This window comes from Lacerta agilis, chromosome 3, assembly GCF_009819535.1.
Source record: "Lacerta agilis isolate rLacAgi1 chromosome 3, rLacAgi1.pri, whole genome shotgun sequence".
NCBI classification, from domain to species: domain Eukaryota; kingdom Metazoa; phylum Chordata; class Lepidosauria; order Squamata; family Lacertidae; genus Lacerta; species Lacerta agilis.
The window spans coordinates 74765884-74787343 of NC_046314.1; the positions used below are offsets into that span (position 1 = coordinate 74765884).

General features: G+C 38.7%; 1 protein-coding gene across 1 annotated transcript in view; it reads left to right on the forward strand.

The window, feature by feature from the left end:
* RYR2 (ryanodine receptor 2) overlaps positions 1 to 21460 on the forward strand; it is a 238954-nt gene that overhangs the window by 157228 nt on the left and 60266 nt on the right. Inside the window, 11 exon segments of the mRNA XM_033145434.1 lie at positions 3167 to 3231; positions 3696 to 3817; positions 6601 to 6650; positions 12103 to 12163; positions 13209 to 13447; positions 14706 to 14787; positions 16127 to 16257; positions 17472 to 17792; positions 18288 to 18528; positions 18867 to 18954; positions 19981 to 20073. Coding sequence (XP_033001325.1) covers positions 3167 to 3231; positions 3696 to 3817; positions 6601 to 6650; positions 12103 to 12163; positions 13209 to 13447; positions 14706 to 14787; positions 16127 to 16257; positions 17472 to 17792; positions 18288 to 18528; positions 18867 to 18954; positions 19981 to 20073 — 1493 coding nt within the window.

Here is a 21460-nt window from a genome sequence, read left to right on the forward strand (position 1 = left end):
TCTGTTGCCTCTGTCTCTCCTCCTTGTTCCTCTACTGCCCTTGGAGCCTGGCCTCGCGGCGATTGACTCAGTGGGGGTTGGAATGGAGCACTGGGAACATAAGGGGTTGTCTGCTGAACAATGTCTAAGTCTGTTCTGTCGAGATCACTTGCTACTTGCAACTGTGCTTTCTCTCCAGAGCATGGCATTATCTTCTTTTTGCATTGTTCCTTCGGGTTCTGGTCTATACACCCTTTCCATATATTTACATATGGAATCTGATCCAAACGTGTTTGGATTACTGCTGCCCACAGTGGGTTCACTTTCACAGGATCAAAGGATCCTTCAGATGGCCATCCGGTGTCTAGTGTTGGCCAATCCACTTCACAAAGACTTCTCATCTTTTCCTTGTCTAGCTTGATACCATAGGCATTGCCTTTGTTAGCTAACTTCCAGTTGTTCAAAATGCACTGGAGCGGGGTCAGTGGGGTTGAAAAACCTCCCCCCATTTCCCGCGCCTTCAAACGTGCTTGCACACACACACTCGCACCCAGGGTTCGTGGCCTGGGCAGTCTCCTGCACACAGGAATCTCACTACTTGCCAGTCCCGTCTCTGCCAAGGCAGAGATCCACACTCAGTTTTGGGTTTCCTCTACGGTCCCCCACTCATACACTCTTTACAACCACACAGGCGCCTCACACACCACCTTCCCAACCTATCTCTGGTTCCCTTCTGGACGTCTCAGACGTCCTAGTTCCCTTCTGGGTGTCCAAGACGTCCACCCTTACCCTAGGGAGTGGCTTTCAGTTGTCTCATGGACTGATCGGGTCCACTCGGTACAAACCTATACCACCTCCCAGAAGAATGATCAATTCTTCTTTTCCTTATCCCCTCTCCCAGGGGGATTCCTTACTTACCCTTCCCGCGGGTTGCCCTTCAGCGCTGCTCCTTCTCCTGTTCCTTGTGTCTGTTCCTTCGCGGCAAGGCAGTGGCCACAGAAACGGCTTTCAGTTTCCCAGTCAAAGGTAGCCTGGCGTGCACAGAAACTTTCAAGTGTTTACAGCGACCACAAGCCAGACCAGAAAAGGCACAGACCTGCCTTCATGTCAGCATCCAACACTCAAAGAGCCCTGGCCCACCCAGGGACGCCAAAATGTAAGACCATAATGGGCTCTTGAGCTCTTGAGCGGTGGATTCAGGAACACGAAGAGGCAAAAACCATGCAGGGTTCAACAGTATTTATTTTGAGTTGCATATGCAAAGCAAAAGGCACAATCCAAAAGTTGGACTGAGCACTGAGAGACTGGCGCGTATTCCTTATAAAGACAATACAGAAACCGAAAATAGAAACCGAAAATTGGCTCAAGGTTCACATGTTCCCTAGGAGGGTAACCTCCCAAAGCCTCCCCAGTCTGGGAATGTGTACCTGGCGAGCTTTGAATGTACTTGGCAGGCTTCCCAGAAATATAGCAACATAAGCAACAACAGTCCCCTATTGTATGCTGAAGGTTGAACCTATTCATAAGGCATGTGTGTGTCTAATCAGCAAGAAAGCATAACTTCAGTTAACCGGCAATAATACTTATTGCATTAGATAGGAAATACAAAGGCATAAATCAATAATACCCATGCAGGGGGATGAGTCTACTAACTAGGAAATACCTTACATCTTAATGGACTGAATATAATGTTAATACAGGTGGCAGGAGCCAACTCCAGCTGCATTCCTCCCGGCTGTTCAGAAAGCGCATGCATCCCGTCCAAGGCTGAGAGCCCCCCCTTGCTCACACAACTCAGAGCTGCCCCTCTCCCAAAGACCCATAGGAACAATACACAAATATGCAATCAATACATACCAATACATGTAAGGATACACAACTCCAACAAGCCTGATGCCTCCAGTATGATCCATCAACAAGACCAGCTCTTAAGCCCATTAAAGGCTAACCACAATTAATATTAACGGCACATTCCTTAAAAGGGGCTTTCCGTCCCCCTCTCTCGTGATGGTGTTTCTATGGTAACAGCCAAGGTGCTATTTCTGTATTAACAGGCCATTGTTTTAATTCCAGATCGTGCACCGTTATCTAAACCTTGAAGCTGCTGGCTAGTTTTGGCTGATTTCCCAGAAATAGTTGAAGAAGCAACATTAGGCACATTCCTTTTCCAAGGTCTCTGCCTCTAAGAGACTGTCTCTCTTAATATTACAGAAAAATACAGAAAATATATTAATGCACAAATGCTGTGAATGATACACAAATAAACAAGCTTAGAAAGCAATTAAGGCATTCATAATCAATATGGGATATTTAGCTATTTGAACTGTCCCCTTCAGTGTGAGCTCCTCTCCTGGAGAGAAGGTTTGGTTTAGCCTGTCATGTGAACAAGACCATTATGTACTCCTAAAAATGTGGGAAGTCATTAAGTTTTTAACATTAGTATTACTGTTTAGTAGAAAAAATGGAATGAACAACTTCACATCATACATCACATGTTCATACATACAGAATGCGGGTCTTACATAAATACATCATAAAGTTCATAAAGAAGAGAAGAAAACACTTGGAATATGTCTTAATTTTTAAACAAATATAACACAGAAGCAACCTGTCTAGTTTAAATAAATTTCATACAAGTATGCAACTGAGCATTGTCTTGAAAATTTATGTTCCAATGATTTATAATACACTCCAGCGTTCAAGGTATCTATTTGGTGACTGGCCTTCCTTCCTTATTCCTTTTTTAATATGCAATATTAAATTTTAATATGCAGTAATAAATTTTCACCTACATTCATGCTTTGGGTAGGGGTTGAGAGTAGTATTATTTAGTCTGGTTGTTTCTGACAGGCACTGTCATTTCCTTGTCCTAGTTATTAAAAGGAAAAGGGGGTGGGAAGAGGCATGGTGTTAAGTTCAGTGTGCAGGCTAATTCAATATTGAAATAGTAATGGAGGAACTAGGGAGGCTTGAGCTATGGTTTTTGCAAGCAGTTATAGATCACTACCACTGAGATTAAAACAGTTGTCACACTTTTGCTGATAAAAAGGGAGAAACCTAGTAGGGATAAAATTGCTACACACGTAACCGTATATTAATGTGTGCAATTCAATGTATGAGAGATACGGTTTAAGAATAATAGAAAAGGCTACATTTAAAAAATAATAATTTATATTTTCTTATACAGATGGTGGCGGCAGAGGCAAAGGAGAACAATTTCCTTATGAACAAGAAATCAAGTTCTTTGCTAAAGTAAAGTGTATTCTCTTTTGCCTTTTTATTGCTATCAAATGTGTTACATATAAAGCTAGTGGAGATTTAATGTTAATTACATGTTAGGTGCAGTGAAGAACCTGGGACACAGGTTCATACTCTTGTGCTGGGTATTCATGTATGACAATATAAGTAAAATGTATGGCTAAGCTCAAGCGAAGACATTGTCCCAACACTTGACCGATTGCCCCGTAGGCTTTCCTTTTGAAGAGTGGGAGGGGGGCACCTTTGGTGTCCTGAGCCCATGCGACAGGGCAAGCAACCTGGCAGATTAGTTTTGCTGAGTCTGTTCACACTGGCACTTGGTGATGATGTCAGAGTTAATGGGGATGGCTTACTGTCAGATCTAGAGAGAACCATCATGAAGGGAGCAATAAGAATGGTGGGAGATGGGGCCTTGAAATAACCAGTTTTTTCCAATTTTTCTCATGTATTTATTCCAGGTTGTACTTCCTTTAATCGACCAGTATTTTAAGAACCATCGCCTGTATTTCCTATCTGCTGCAAGTAGGCCTCTTAGCAGTGGGGGGCATGCCTCAAATAAGGAGAAAGAAATGGTGACAAGGTAAAAACATAATAAAATAATAATACATGATTAGCTTACTACAAAACGCAGGCAGATTTATGGGCGTACATACTGAGCTAAGAAGAGGGGAATTTACATGAAGAAGGAAATTTACATGGAGACGTCTATTTCACAGAGTGGTCAGTTCCCCAAGACTGGAGGGGGGGGGGTTGGCTGGTGATTTTTTTCCTTCTTTTGGTAGAAGAACTAAAACAGTCATTAGGATGTTATTTGGCGGATTTTTTTATTGGGGGATGCAGAAATTGAACTACAAAACAAAGTCCCCCCTCTTTAATCTTGTTTTTCCAATATGTCTATTAATGGGTTTTTTAATGTCTGGAATATAAATTCCCTTTAAAATATTGAGGTATCTTCCGTATTCTAGTATTAACTTTCACATTTCATGTATACAGAACGTTTGATCTCACCAATATATTCAACAATTTTTTTTACTTACTTGGTTATATAGCAGTTGCCTGCGTACTTTGTTGGGGGTGGGTGGGGAATTTTTTTAGCCTATCCTGTTGTAATGCCTACCAGTGGCTGCCAACCAGTGCAGTAGACTTCTACTCATACAACAGGAAGGGCTCTTCCTTTCCTACCTGTTGCAGTCACTCACACTCCATCCCACACTCAAGTCTGCTCTGACGGGTGGGGGACCCTCCAGAGCAGATTTTTGTAGGGGGCGAGGTTGCTACAGTGAATTGCAGTGAGAGACAGTAAGGAGAAGTCTTTCTTTCTTTTTTTAAAAAAGAATTCATAAACCTCTGATTATCCCAAATAACATGTATTGTCTTAGAAATGCAAAGGCAACCTCTGAATAGGTGACTCTCAACTCAACTTACATTCCAAGGATAGCATGTAATGCCAAAATTGGGTTCAATGGAAGGTGGCATTGCCATAGTATTCCCCCCCCCAGATGCATGCTCCCTTTCTATTATTTATTTATTTGTTTGTTTATTACTATTCACGTAAAGCTGAATGCACACAAGTTAAATGGGGAGCGAGTTGCGAGTTACCCATATTGATTCTTTCTCATGTTAGTTGTGAGGTTCTTGAAATGTGTTTTATAACATAGTTAAAAATACTTAGTGAAATCTCTAAGCCCCATTTGTTGTGCAATGCTGAATGACCAACAGGAGATGTGTTGCTGAGAATGGCTGTAGCTCATTGGTTCAGGCTCCAGCATCTCCAGATAAAGCTGAGAGTGACCCCATCTGAAACCCTGGAGAGCCAGTGAAATGTAGACCCATAGTAAGCAAGCTGGATCAATGGTCTGACTCTGTATAAGGCAGCTTTCTATGTATATTGTAAAAATTGTGCTGGATTGTTGAAGAAGTAGTTAACAAAGACTTGCGTTCTTTAGAAAGTCTTTTGATTGATGTTAACATTGCCTGTACAGTAGGTTATATAGTATTTTCATTTTGTATCACAGCTTAGAATGCAGGCAGTTTAAGCAGTGACCAGTAGTAACTGGTGTTATGTGTCAGAGATCAGGAAGTATACTTTTCTTTTGAGTGGCATCTTAAGAGGGAGGATATTAATTCTGGAAGATGTTGCTAAGAGCCCTCAGAGGCAGGGGGCTGTGCAGGCAGCATGGCTGAGATGAATAGGCTTGGGGTATTTTATTATATGGGCCTAAGGAATGTGTGGCAGGGCAGACCATTGGTAGTGACTACTATTTTTAGAAATTAATAATTATTGGTGGAGGGGATCTGGAAAAACTGGCAATTTTTAAAATCTGATTTATTTTGCGTACGTTCTGAGTATGTTACATTAATTAAAGTCTGTAATAGCCCTCATTATTATAAAAACAACTGAATTTGTTCATGAAAAGTAACATAATTTATGTCAAGATTTGCCATTTCCTTATACCTTTTGTATTCTCTGTCTCCCTAAGCCATGAGAGTTTTCATGAGCACCACAGTGACTCAAAACACATTGAGTGGGATTCATCTCACGAACCTACAGGTGAAAGCCCTACACAAAGGCTTCCACTTGTGCAACAGGGCTGTCCACCCTCTCCTCCTCCATGTGACCCTTAAAAAAAGACTGGGGGGATGTTAGGCCTTCTGTGAGTAGAGCTTGTGTTAGGTGAATGGAAGAGCTTTCCATCAGTGAAACAGAACCTTTGGATTGAAGCCATTAAGTAAATTCATTGTTTATATCTACTTTGGATTATTTTTTTATTAGTAATTATCCAACTGAGTGAGATGTTTTTAAGTCCATATAAATTAATAGGTTCAAGCACATCTTAATAACTGTGTTGGACAGCAACTGATGTTGGTTGTGTGTTAAACAAGAAAATTGTTCATTAAAAATAAAGGGAAGCTTTAAAATGATTATTCATTTATAAATTTAATATATTTTACCACCAAACATTTATATCTGTCTCAGTCAGAATCTTTTATCCCTTCTAAAATTGGAACGATGATATTAAAGTGGCCTACTGACTGCATTTTGCTTCCTAAAATTTCAGTGACTTTTTGTTGTTGGTGGTGGTGAGATTTCATTAAGGACACTTGTATAAACAGTCATTGTCAGTTATTCTATGTTTAATTATGATATGTGCTTACTTAACCATGTTTGTCAAGAGCTGCTCTTGGAAACTTTTATAGTACTCTCAGTCCTACATTCTGCTCAGAGACTGAATTCTTTCTGCAAAACATCATGCTGCTTTTTCCTGCTCATATATCAGCTGTTATTTTTCTTCCTTCCTTCCTTCCTTCCTTCCTTTATTTCCTTTCCCCCTCCCTTCTCTTTTATTTACCCCTTGTCTTCAGCCTATTCTGCAAACTTGGAGTTCTTGTCAGGCATAGGATTTCACTGTTTGGTAAGGAGACCCTTGACAAATTCTTGTGTGAGCATCCCTTGATTTTCTTTGCCATTACTTGCAACTGTGTATGTGCTGCTTTGATGTATGTTGCATGAGTGCATGTCCACGAGCAATGATAGACAACATGGTGCTCTCCAGTTTTTGAACTACAATTCCCATCAGCTCCAGAAAGCACTGCTAAATGTCAGGGATGATGGGAGGTGTAGTCCAACAACATCTAAAAAGCACCACACTGGCTACTCCTAACCAACAGCATGAACTTTGTGGCCCACTAAAAAATTCTTTAGGGTAGCCAATAATATTTATGTGGTAACCAAAAAACTCTGTAAGAAACTTTGTATTGACTGTTTGACTTAAAAGATAAACAATTAAAAACAATTATCTTGTTAAAGCAATAAGGCATCAATTTATTGAGACTTGGTATGAATTTATTCAGTGCCTTATTTTCCATGTTACTGACAGTGGGAAGTACCACATCCATGCATATATGGACCATGGCAATTCACCCCAATCTAGTAACTTTATTCCCCACATCCAGTAGAGACATTGCATTTGTGCAGCTCATTAGGGAAATATGCTGTGTGCTGGAAAAACTAGTGGTCCAGCTGCTCTCCTTTCAGTACATGGAAAACTTGCATAGCATTCCCTGTTAAGGGTAAGGGAAAATCCCATGTAAATTGGCAGAGTGAGTTGGCTGGTCCATTTTCACAAAACAACAGGTGTTGCATATGCAGAATGAATTATTGTTCCAGAGCCCTAGTGCAATAATTTACTCTTTGAAAGCATCTCAACCTAGATCATTTCAGAAGCATACATTTGAAATGGTTTACTGATACGTTCTGTGAATGTATTCAGCGTCACTTTTCAGATTCTCATTGTTCCGGATAAGCCATGCAAGTATTATTTAGCTAAGATGACAGCTAACATAGAAGAATTCACCTGAAACCTATGAATTTTTGGCGTAATATCAATAAACTGAATATAATGCTAGTGCTTGAAATTTAGCAATGCTCTATACCCTATGCAACCTATAATGTTATTTAACGAGTTTGTTTAAGATGGCAATATCGTTCAGTGTCTAGCTCCTTTATGTTATTTCTGATATTCTTAGTGTGCAACTCAATGATGCTTTATATACAGTGATCACTTGAATTGCCTTCCAACAGCCAGACCCTAAGGGGTGTTCTTTGGTGCCTGTCCTGGTGCTAACAGTGTGCTGAGTTGTTGCAGAGGCAAACTGAGCTTTGCATTACTAACAGTTTAAACCCTATACATTTATTGTTTAACAATTAAAAATCTGTAAAGTCAGAAGCAAAAGAGTTTGCTTCTCATACAGGCTTTGGGAATGAGCTGATGGTCCTGTTCCTTTCCTGCCAAACTACACAAGCTCCTTTAACTACACAACTGTATTAAACAATGGCAGACTGGGGGAAAGTGTCAAGTTCACAGACTGGGTCTTAATACAGATGAGAAAGCCAAGACTGCAATCCTGTAAGCCCATTAAGATCTACTTCTGAGTAGTTGTACTGTATGCTTGTTCTTAATAAGTAGCTGGATTTCAGCTCCTACAAAGCAAGAGTTTATTCCTCTTTGCAAAGTTTTCACATTTTGCATCTGACATGGGGCAGGGCTTTAACAATAGTATATGCAATATATACAATATAACAATAGTATATAACTCCGCGGGGGGGGGGGGGCGTACCTGATCTCATCTGAACCCATTACAGGGAAGATGCATCTTGGCTGAAGAAAAGAAGAGGAAATGGGGAGTAGGGAACTAAAATTGAGACATAAACAGGAAAGAGAAGTACACTAAAGGGAAGGGGAAGACAGCAGTGTCTTAGAAAACAGCAGCTGTTTGGACCCCAGGAATTCCTATTGTCTGGTGTCGAAACATCACGCTCATCAATCACAGTTCTAACTTCACCCATTGACTAAAAACACTGAAGGAGCAGAAATAGCCAAGATGACTCATCTCACAAAAGTTGCTTAGAAGGCTGCCTGCACATTTTGCTTCATAAATTTCCTTCTAGGAGAGCTGGAAGCTTACTTTAAAAAATATGAAAGGTCAGAGTCTGGGGCAAGCAAGGACCCTGGTGCAACTGTTTCAATTAGCCCATTATAATGTGGCCTTGAGCTTATGTGACTGTAGGCAGTCATTTTTGGTCCTCTGAACAGGAGTACTGTACTCCTGTTAGTAGATGAGGACATATTGCAACATTTTATTGCAGTTCCTAATTGTATTTTATAGCTATTGATTATACAAAAGGATTCTTGCCAAGCATTGGCTTGGTCTAGTTGAGAAGCTTGCCTGAGTTTGGTCAGATTTGGGGATTTCACAGGTCCCCTTCACCTAAACCTTGGTAGCTTAGGGTAGCTCAGGGATTGCATAGTTTTCTCTGGCCTTAATATCAGGCTTTGGAGCTTTTGTCTGAGCTGTACTTAGCATCTAGGACTTGAACAAAAGAAAAAGAGAAATATTTTTTTTTTTTAAAAAAATTATCATGTAATTTGCTTAGCTAATTCAATCAGTTTCTTTTACTGGAATAAGAGGATACAAAAGTTTATAAATAAACAGCTAAAAGTGGAAATCTATTCGTGAAAGTAGATACTTTAAGATAAAACTAATAGGCATTATGTGGGACGCGGGTGGCGCTGTGGGTTAAACCACAGAGCCTAGGGCTTGCTGATCAGAAGGTCGGCGGTTCGAATCCCTGCAATGGGGTGAGCTCCCGTTGCTCGGTCCCAGCTCCTGCCCACCTAGCAGTTTGAAAGCATGCCAAAAGTGCAAGTAGATAAATAGGTACCGCTCCAGCGGGAAGGTAAACGGCGTTTCCGTTTGCTGCTCTGGTTCAACAGAAGCGGCTTAGTCATGTTGGCCACATGACCCGGAAGCTGTACACTAGCTCCCTTGGCCAGAAAGGCGAGATGAGCATCGTAACCCCAGAGTCGGACACAACTGGACCTAATGGTCAGGGGTCCCTTTACCTTTACCTAATAGGCATTATAAGCTTTAAAAGTGCCTCTCAAACCTTATAACAATGTAGTTTCATTTTTCTCAGTTGATTGGAAAGGGTCCTTCCTTAACATGCACATTTTAAACATGAAAATTGAGCTCCAGATAAAAAATGTATCTGTTGTATTTAGTTTTGTATATCTCAGTGGTTCAGATGTAGTTTAGTGAAAACTTTCTCTATTGCCCCTTTCCCTTTTGTTCCTGGGATGATCAGTGCAAGGTTTGTCATGTTGAAACAAAAGAAGCCTGTTGTTGATTATTACTGCCTCTGAACACAGACGACAAATGTGGCGCCAAAATGGGGCCACCAGTAAACAAGAGGAAGGTATCAGCATGTGGGGGGGGGGAGGGGAACCCCACTGTTTGCATAAGTAAAGCAAATTTAAGACAAACAAAAAACAAGCCCAATAAAAGTCAAGCATGCTCTGTAGCCATAGAATTATGAATGGCAGTTGTGGGGGGTGGAAAACAGAGCATGATAAAATGGAGTATCCTGTCCGGCACCCTGAATATGCACATTCCCGTTACTAAGTGGGAATATACTGTTGCAAGTCCCACAAACTATGTGGTTGCTGGATATTTTATATTTATAGTATAGCACCATAAAGGTAAATCCACTTTCTTTTTTTTAGATAGTATGTATTGAGTAGAACTTTGTGTTACTGTTGTATCTCTTATATGGGATTTGCTGTATAATAACTGCTTGTGTAATAGTGCAATTATAATTGTGTATAAAATTGTAAGCCATATCAACCTGACCTTGTGCAAAGGTCATCAGAGGTGAGGCTTATATTTATAAGGGAGAGGGGCTTTTTCAGTATTGGAGTTTTTCACTAAGGAGTTATGCCTGGCACCAACTTTGCCATCTTTTAGATGCTACCGGTAGATATACCGGTATATCTATCATATAGATATTTTGAACCATTTAGAAACATTTCAATACCCTACATATTTTTTTAAAAAACAGATTATTATTTTCACTTTTATCTACCGTTTGTTTAGTTTATTGTTATTTTCTTGTTTTTAATTTTGGTAAATTGCCTTGTATTCAAGGCAGTATATAATTGCTTTAAATTAATAAATTGATATATACCAACAGAATTTTTTGTTTGAAAGTAATTGGAAACAGATATAATTTTTGTATTTCTAAGCTCTATCCCCGAACACGTGTTTTAATAAATGTTTAATAATTTGGTCTTCTTTAGCCACAGTTTATATTCTTTTAATTTTTATTATGGATTTCAGGTTTCCTAATGAAAATTCCAGTTATCATTTAATTTCAACATATGTGATTTTTGCATAGGTTTTAGCTCATTTGCTCTCATTAAATTTGTCATGAGGTTCTAATTATACAGTTAGGTGTTTTGCTTTTCTCCTGGAGTCTGAAAAAAATTCTACATCAAACTTAAAATATGTGCAAGGAGGACAGCAATCTGATTTTAAAGCATTATTAATCTATTTTAAAGCATTATTAACCCAATTTAAAGCATTATTAATTAGTTTTCCATATATATTGGCTCAATATGGCTTAATATTGCTAGCACGTTAATATAAATAGTGTCATCACAACCTTGTTCTGTTTTTGCCATTATATGGAATCCACACAGGAAATAATTCCAGTAACTTTAGGAACAGATAGCATGTTTCTGTGCTTTATAGTTTAGTTGATCATATAATACGAGCCCTGCTGTTGGGGGGGGGGGGAGCTCATTCCTTGGATCCCAGCCGCAATCCTTTCTATATCACAACACCTGCAACTCACAGGGGATATAATCCCACTAAAGTGAAACAATTTTTAGAACTCACTTTTTAAAACACCTCAAAGTGCTTATGTGTGACTGAATTGATTTCTGGGTGTTTACCTTTGACTCTCACTTGAACAAAATATCTACTATATAATGGACCTTCAAGAGAGTGCTTTTTGATATCAGCATGATCAAATCCCAACTATAATTGAAAAGGGATTTCTAGAAGTTGAAAGCTCATTAAGTTATTTGTTATATGGTAGCTTAGTTTCAGTAGTGGTACATACCGGTAGTAGCAACTATATGATGATATACAGGCTTCTAAATTCAATGCAGTCGTACAAAGAGTCAGGAAAGCAGACTGAGGTTTCTGCTTTAGGTTGAATTACAAGCCTGCCGCTATCTTTAAGAGATACGCAGATCTAACTGCAGTTATAAAATCACATAAATACTCTTTTGTGTTGCTCACCACATTCATGAAATATGTTTTGTCTGCTTCAACCAGTTTTATGGTGCTTTTAATAATTGTTTCTGCTTTTGGCATTTGCTAAAAGGGTGGAAACAATATTTTAGTTTGTATTCTATCAACGATTTTCATCTCTGATGTGCATTTCCCCACTTGCTAATTCACCAGAAGAATAGTTAGAAGAAAGGAATACTATAATTACTCTCTTATCTCACCTCTCAGGAAATGATGCGACTTCAATAGTCAATTGTCTGCATATCTTGGGACAGACCTTGGATGCAAGGTAAAATGCTAAGCATAAGTTCATTGAATTATTGTTTCGATTCCAAAGTAAATAAGTCACTAGAATTGATTTGGAACACAAAGCTCAATAGTTTATTTCATCTTTATTTATTTATTACCATTTATATACTGCCTTTCTGCCCAAGTGCCCGAAGTGGTTCACCATTTTAATACTAAAACAAATAAATGATATAAAATGTTACGTGGGTTGGGGATGGTGGAATGGACAGTTAGCATTGATTTATTAATTGTCTTCTAAACAACTGAGATTTACACATAAGATTATTTAAAACAGTAAAAAAACAAAAACAAAATGGAGAATTGTTGCTAATCTAAAATATTAGTAATTACTTCAATCAGGGGAAATGTATCCATGCCCATGCCCATGCCTATTCCCTAATGAAAACAGTGAATCCTTTGTTTCAGGCTTCCTCAAACTCGGCCCTCCAGATGTTTTGGGACTACAACTCCCATGATCCCTAGCTAGCAGGACCAGTGGTCAGGGATGATGGGAATTTTGGTCTCAAAACATCTGGAGGGCTGAGTTTGAGGAAGCCTGGTTTAAATGGTGAAATCTGGGACCTTTTTACTTTTATTCTGTAAAGCCCTGTGGACATTGATGGGTCATTATAAATAAATAGATAAATGAAATATGCTGAAACATTTTTCATCCTCTTGACACTAAATTTTAGTACTGGTTTTACCTCATTTTATTCTCAAAAATGTCGGTTTTGATCAAAATAGCTGGGTTATGCTATTATTAGACGCTATAAGCCTGCCTTTTTGTTTCCAATAATGCAGTGTAAATATTGTCGATGTAAAATAAGCTCAAACGGCCACATGATATATACAGAATTTTATCGGCCATGGGTATGATTAATGCAATAGTTTCATGTTCTGCTGCTGCCCTCTTGTGCATTTTTCTCATCACTTACATTGATTGCTAAAGAGCTTTTCCACAGGTCTCCACCCTCCTATTTTATATATATTATTCCTTTTGTACATTACAGAATTTAATATTATTTTATATGCATGTAAATATGTAGGACAGTGATGAAGACAGGACTGGAGTCTGTTAAGATGGCTTTGAGGACATTTTTGGATAATGCTGCAGAGGACCTGGAGAAGACAATGGAGAATCTTAAGCAAGGGCAGTTTACGCACACTAGGAGTCAGCCGAAAGGAGTGACACAAATAATTAACTATACCACTATGGCTCTTCTGCCAGTGCTATCTTCATTATTTGAACACATTGGACAGCATCAATTTGGAGAAGATTTAATATGTAGGTATTTAAATAGAAATATGAGGTACTTCTATATCACCAAGTCTTGATTATTTTGTGTTTGACATTAATAAAGCCTGGCTACCAATATTCCAGGCATTTACCGTAGGCAATGCCTTGATTTAGTTGCAGTTGGTCTCAATAATTTTAGCATAAAGACCCCAGGATTAATGTTATTGACTTAAATATTCTGGATTTCTATCTCTGCCTTTGCCACAGTTCTGATTAGTGATGATCTACACATATAAGAAAAATGGAAATGTCACCACACAGCCATTTGCCTGACTAAAGACAGATGGCACTGTGAATTTCAGTGGGACAAGAGGCAGTGGATGGGGTGGCTCAGGCAAGCCACAAGCAATGAAAATCCGGCCAGAAAAGTTTTTGAGCAAAGTAGTTTGCCCAAAGTTGTTGAGTTTTTTGGACACAATCAAGGAAAAAAATAAAATATGCCGGTTTTGACCTGGACATTTGCCTAATTTCTGCACAGACACTGCTGCCAGCTGTGGTTTTCCTATGTCCAGGAAAATCTGGACGTATGACGATTGCAGCAGCTGTACTGCTCTACTGGCTCCTCCTTCTACCAGCCCTGGGATCCCTGCTCCCAGGACTTAGATTCCCAGAACAGCTGGCCAATTTAGGGTTCTGTGGCTGCCACCACTCCACTTATGATGAAGAATCAGGATGAATAAGGTGGCGGCAGATGATCTGGGGAAATGAGGCTGGTAGAAGCGGATTTTCCTGCCGCCCCCCCCCCCGGCAGTTTCAGGTTGGGAGGGCCTGCTGAATGAGGGTGGCTGTTGTGTGACTGTGGTAGAAGAGGCGATCCTTGCAAATCAGGTGGTGGCACCTTCCATGAGTGGCACTTCAACTCACGGAAGGTATGTCCATGCAATTTTCAGGAACCCGCTTTCTTCCCTGGACTACAACCCATCATGTTTAGGAGGGTCCCCTGCCCTTAAGGAAAGACATCTTGCGGGAGAGGGAAGGAGGGCGCAGGAAAGTCAGCTTTCCACAGCTCCAACCCTTTGTGTCCTAGAATTTAGAGTCATTCTTGGTAGGTTTGATGTGACAGTACAAATTTTATTTCATTATATAATCAATTTTTGTTTTTGCATATTATAATGATTCCATACATAATACTTAACATTGTTTAAAATGGTTTCCTGAAAGATTTATATTGCCTTCTTAGCTGTGTTTTGCATATCAGTGAAATGAATTGCCTTTAAAATGCTTTCTTTTATTTATTTATATCTAGTGGAAGATGTTCAAGTCTCTTGTTACAGAATATTGGTCAGCTTGTATGCTCTGGGGACAAGCAAGAGTATCTATGTGGAGCGGTAAGAAGGAAACACCAAAAACACTACAAAAAATATTTTGTCAACTTTTAGGGTGGAATCCTGCCTCTGTTGCAAATCTGGAAATTTTATCAGTCACTTCAGTGAAACTGTACTCATTTTAAACTTCACATCCTGCCCAAACATAGCTCTATACAGCTGTTAATGGAGCTAACAATATGTATTTCAAACAGCAACAACAGCAATATAAAATCAAGAGCTGAAGGGGGGGGGGGAATGGTAAATATGGCCAGTAGATTGAAGACATAAATACTTATACCAGTTCATGTAATCAAAAAGTGCTTGTTTCCAAAGACCTATTGGAACAAAACAATTTTTAATTCACTTTACAAAGTTGAAAAGTCAGGCTGTCTTGCTGGCTCTCTTTAGGAAGGGGTTCTAAAGGAACAGTGCCTCTGGTGATGGTGAGCCATGGAGCCAACTTCCTGACATGGATGGCATCACTGGGTGGGGCGGGGGATGAGGTTGGGGAGGAAACTGGTGGCAGCACCAGACTGGCAGCAGTGGTCTTGCCAGTGCATCTGGATGGCTCTGACCATGCTACTGCTACCTGGCCCTGCTCTAGCCCATCCAGCTAAGCAGCAGCAGCAGCAGCAGCACAGGTGTCAGGAGGGCACCAATGCACTGCTCCTGGGTTCCACAATTAGGGTGCTGCTATTGAAAAGACCTGTCTCTTTCTTTTAACCATGCATTCAGCTTATGCAAAGCAATGTAAAACTACCCTTCAAGTGGGTACCAGTGGTACTTTTGGAATTAATTTAATTTTCCAAACAGTTTTCAAATGCTGCCCCATGCATACCACATTACAGTAGTCTAGCCTAGACTAGAGGCTACTATGGCATGTGTCATAATAGCAAGTGCACAATTTCCTAGGAATAGTTACAGCTGGTGGACCAAGTTTAGATATTTGGTAATAGCTATTTGCTACCTTCTGAAGTTTTAGCTGATGATGAGAGTCATCCTCAGCTGGCATAGGAAATGGGATTACAGACCCAACAAATGGCTACTTTCTTCAGTTTATTAATCCCCTTTTTTGTATAACCCAATAAATGTTATTTAACATGCCGTATCATGTGAACCTGCCTTGTCTTTTAAGTTGTGCATCAAACTCCCTGCTCTGAGGTCTGTTGCCTTCAGAAATAAAGCAAATGGCAATTGCATATAGGGCTCTTTCACTGGCTGTATCCCTTTGAGAACATTGGTTGGTGTCTACTTTACTGGCTTTCTGGTTCCAGGTGAAGATAATTTTATTTTCCTGAGCTTTCAATGGGCGGTTTATTTATTTCTGCTGCTTCTCTGTCTTGAATTTTTGATTCTGCAGGCAGCGCTCAGCTTTAGGTGAATGCCTAGCTGCTTTTGCTGGTGCCTTTCCTGTGGCATTCTTAGAAACTCATCTGAACCATCACAACACACATTCTATTTACAACACCAAGACTACAAGAGATAGAACAGGTACAAAAAATGGCTTCCAACATAAATTTCATAAATTATCCAGACACCACTGCTTATGTAGATGCCTTTCATTTTATGACCTTCTTAAGTGTTAATGCCTGCTGTTTTTTTATATTTGCTTAGTTCCTTGCTGAGTGCCTAAACTTCTAAAGGCATATTGTCTTCAGTGGACAATATGGAGTTGAGAGGAAAGCTCAGAGTTTCCAATTGAAATCAAGGCGACTTCCTGTTAATATGGTTGATACATTGGTAGTTCAAATGTCATGATAAACCATGGTTTATTGCGATGAGAATGAACTGCAGCAGGCCTTGGGCTTACTTGACACCTTACTTCTTTGGCATAAGGAGAAGAATAGAAGCTTTTACTTTAGTTTTTGATTAACAGTAGTTGATATCTGAACTCTAAATTGTAGTTATTTCAACAAACTGGTTTTTTTTTTAAAAAAATAAACCAGTTTAATAAACCATGATTTGGGGTTAACCTTGTTTTAAACAAACCATCATTATTTCCTGCTTTAGATCTCATGAGTGATGAAAGCTCATTATAAATGTGCACCAGAGGTTCTTGAAATCTAGGCTCCACCACAATCCTCCCCCTTCCTCTTATCTTCCCTTCTCACTCATAAGGGTTTTATTGATCTAAAGACAACTTGGCTATTATCTGAACTGATGAGTAAGGCTTCCAAATATGAATTGCAAGCTACAGTTTGATCTCAAATTACAATTTTGTAATTGTAGTGGTTTGCTGATTTGAATGTAATAGTAAACTATGTTTTTGATGAAGTAAGATGATATTTAATGAAGCCATATGTGTGAGTGAAGGAGTAGGAAGAAGTAGGAACACTAAAAATATGGTTTGTTCCCATGGCTTGGAGGGTTGTTTGAACAAAGGTTTCAAATATATGCTTTCAATTCATTTTGATTATTTACTTTTAGATTGTATTAAGGTAAATAATATTATTTGCATATTTAACAAAAATATAAACCACTTATTAGAACAAAGAACCATTAAGTGATGTTAATAATAATGGATATTAAATCACATCTCTTCATAATGTGGATAAAAGTGTATTTTTGTCTTAACTAAAATACCAGTGATGTATCAAAGGAAAAATATGATCAGGATAAATATAAGAGTTCGTTCACTATTGGTGTCAAGTAAGGTTTTTTTTTTAATTGTTATATTATTTAATATTTAATATTATTTCTTTTAGGTCTTAGCTTACCAAACAGTGTAGAAGAACTTTCTCCAAACATTCCTTCTCTGGAGAAGCTAATGGAAGAAATTGTGGAATTAGCTGAATCTGGAATTCGCTACACACAAATGCCTCATGTAATGGAAGTTGTACTGCCTATGCTCTGTAGCTACATGTCACACTGGTGGGAACATGGACCAGAAAGCAATCCTGACAATAGTGAAATGTGCTGCACAGCTTTGACTTCAGATCACATGAATACCCTTCTAGGAAACATACTGAAAATCATTCATAATAATTTGGGCATAGATGAGGGAGCCTGGATGAAGAAATTAGCAGGTAAAATGAAAGAAAATAATATGAATTATTTAATTTATTTTTGCTTGGATTCCATTGCTATGCAAATACTTAATACTATTCTGGATTTTAAGCTGAACAAGAATACATTACAAAGAATTTTTTTTGGAGAAATGTAAATATAGCTTATTTCAGCAGACAGATTTCTAATTGATTGAAGAGTGTTAAATGGAAAAGACCAGCAAGGTCAAGAGGCTGTGGTATTCTAAATTATCACAGTGTAAGTAGTTCTAGTGATAGGAACAAAGAATTGACAAGATTTTGCAAACGACTGGATATGAGTGGAATTGAACAGAATTCAGTAGGTGATTCCAGGTTTGCATGCCTTTGAACTGAACCAGGACCCGGATAATGAAATAGATGCTTGGAGGAAGAGAGTAGTCACTGGAGTATAATATACCTACTATGGGAATGCAACATCTTTTAGTATAGTTTCATATATTAGTATGCTATAAAATTAATTAATTCCTTACATAGTGTTTTCTCAGCCTATCATAAGCAAAGTGAAGCCTCAGCTCCTGAAAACGCATTTTCTGCCACTGATGGAGAAACTGAAGAAGAAAGCTGCAATGGTTATATCCGATGAAGAACATTTAAGAGCAGAAGGCCGAGGAGATATGTCTGAGGCAGAACTCCTCATTCTAGATGAGTTCACAATATTGGCACGGGACCTTTACGCCTTCTACCCATTGTTGATTAGATTTGTGGACTACAACAGGTACACGAAGCGCTGGCTTATAAATCCATTCATTCATTTATTTCATTAAATTTATACACAGTTTGATGGAAGAACACACTCCTCAAAGCAGTATTTTGGGCTTCTGCGAGTCTGTGATCCACAAGTTGTAATCTCTTCTCTGCCAGAATGATTACACAACCAGACTCCTCACTCTTTACCAGAAATGAATAGTGGAGAGAACAGGTGGGGAAGTACAATCTCTAGTCCAGAAAGTTAAGATAAATGCAGACTTTGGTAAATGCTCTATGAAATTTTCTAAACTGCTTTATCTGGAATAATAAAAGTGATGAAAAACATTTTTCTTTATTTAATTTCAGAGCAAAGTGGCTAAAAGAACCTAATCCAGAGGCAGAGGACCTGTTTCGTATGGTTGCTGATGTATTCATTTACTGGTCAAAATCCCATGTATGTAAATGCATAATTTTTGTTTATAGCAAAACAGATAGAATGTCCATCATTGTAGGGGATATGGAAAGAGACACAATATGACAGGAACCAATAGGTTGAGCGGAAGGTTTTGTGCAGACATTAAACAAGGATTAATTTTAAAGAGATTGTGGAAGGTGTCATTTCTGAAAAGTCCATACCTTGTTTAGCTGGTGGCAGTTTTATAGAATTCCTTAGTGAATATGTGAGTGTGCATTTATTTCCTAGCAGATGTTTGTATTAATGCAGTGATGTGATCCAGTGAATAAAAAAGGCATATGACCCGAATTAAAGCCCAAACTTCTCAGTGGAGGCACTTAAGAGGGAAGCAACCGTGCCCTCTCAGGATTGTTAGGAAGAGTGAACAGAGTATACAATATACAGCATTTTCCACATTTCTAAATGTTACAAAAATATCATTTGTATTAGGCTTGTATTGTATCACCACTGTCATATTTATTTGCGGATTCTGCAAATATTTATTTGTGCACCTACATTTAGTTCAATCACTTAATGGCGACTGTTTTTCACTGGTAAAGGTTAGTTATACTATATTTAAATGCCTAATTTACTATATTATAAATTGAATCTAATCACTAAGAAACTTTATACAGGTCTTGATGATTAATATAAACTTTATACAGGTCCTGAAGTAAGGTTTGAAGGACCCAGTTTTCATATTGTGTTTAACCATGGCTAACAGATGCATTCATGATGAACCACCTGACTGTTTCACTCCTCCTCCCTAGTGCATGGAGGACTCAAACCACAATCCCTAGTTCAGGATTATACCCAAAAAAAAGGCTATGGTTTGGTTTCCTCAAACTATGATTGGTAAACTAAGAAGAAACCTTGGCTTTATGTTTGTTTGGAGCAAAACAGAGCACAGTCCTTCATTCAGACATTACTCTAAACCAGGGATTGTGGGTTGATTCTTCCACACACTAGTAAGAAGGATTGAGGATGTCTTCTGATTTCTAAAGAATGTTCTTTATACAATTTCAGAATTTTAAAAGGGAAGAACAAAATTTTGTTGTGCAGAATGAAATCAACAACATGTCTTTCCTTATTACTGATACAAAGTCGAAGATGTCCAAGGTATATAAAACTACAGATGTTGTATGGAATTTTCTCAACATGTACTGACCAACCCCCTTTTTGCTTTAACTTGTTGCAGCAAAAACAATTTTGGAATTAATAATCTTTTACATTTCATATACATTCTTTATACCATTACCATAATTTCTAAGAATACTTTATTTAGAGATGAATAAGAATTTTGGATTGGTATAGGTTGGAAGCAAACTCCTCTAGTTTGGAAAGTGTTTTCCCATTTGTTTCTTTATTTTACAAAATGTATAGACTGCTTGATAGTAATAAAACCTCTAAGCGATTAATAACCAAGTCCAGCTTTCTCCAAATTACACATTTGCTCATAATGCTCATTTGCCTTTTCCTCGCAAGTGTGGCAAACATTGAAAACTTGCCAGACTACTCATGTTTATGATGGAGTAGTGTAGGATTTATTGTGATAATCTTCATAGTTGCTTGTTGCTTCTTGTTGCTTCCTTTGTTTCCATCATCTGTTTAAAACAAATGCTTGAATGATTAAAAATTAGTCCAGATTCCATTTACAGTCCTGGTTTTTGTTGTTTGATAATCTTTCCTCCTGTGCCCCCTTTTTGGGGTCTACTGTATTGAATAGTTGACTGTTTTCGTATTTTAGTTCATGGAGCGATGTATCCAATGGAATGGAATGTGTGTTCATCCTGTTGCGAGACACTAGACAGGAACAAAGACTTGTGGGAAGTAGGCTGGACTCCCTCAGTTTTTCCTCCTGTCTAGATGCAGACAGTACATTCCTCCCAGCTCTCCTGACTCAGCTAAGTTTTTTTTACTAGTTTCTGAAGCCCTCCTTTTCTTTAAATTTCCCTTATCCTTTCTTTCAAAGTTCTCTTTTTGGTGTTAATCACTTTGGCATGCAGAGTGTCAAGAGTTTTCAGCCCTTTCTACACCTAAACATTTGTATTTTCCACAAGGATAAGATGGTGCTATGTTCAGACCATTCCTTCCTTTTGAAAGTGCTATCTAGGTTCCACGTCCAACAAGAACTGATTCTCCTGACTTTCTGTCCACATCCAAAACATCCTAAGGAGCAAGCCTGGCATTCCCTGGACATGCACAGAGCTCTCAAAGTCTACCTGTACTGTACAAAATCCTTCAAAAAAACTGACTCTATATTTGTATCCTTTCACTCGTCTACCTTAGGGGTTCAAGTTTCCAAAGCAACCTTAGCAAGGTGGATTTGGGCCTGTATTTTCTTGGCTTATGATTCCCTTAAATTACCCCATCCATCTCACGTTTTGGCACATGTTGGACATTTGTAGGCAGCCACCTGGTCAGCATCTTCCAGACATTACAAATTGGACCAGCTGTCCGCAGCTCAGGCAGCCTTTGGTCCTATGGTGCTCCAACAGGTATTATA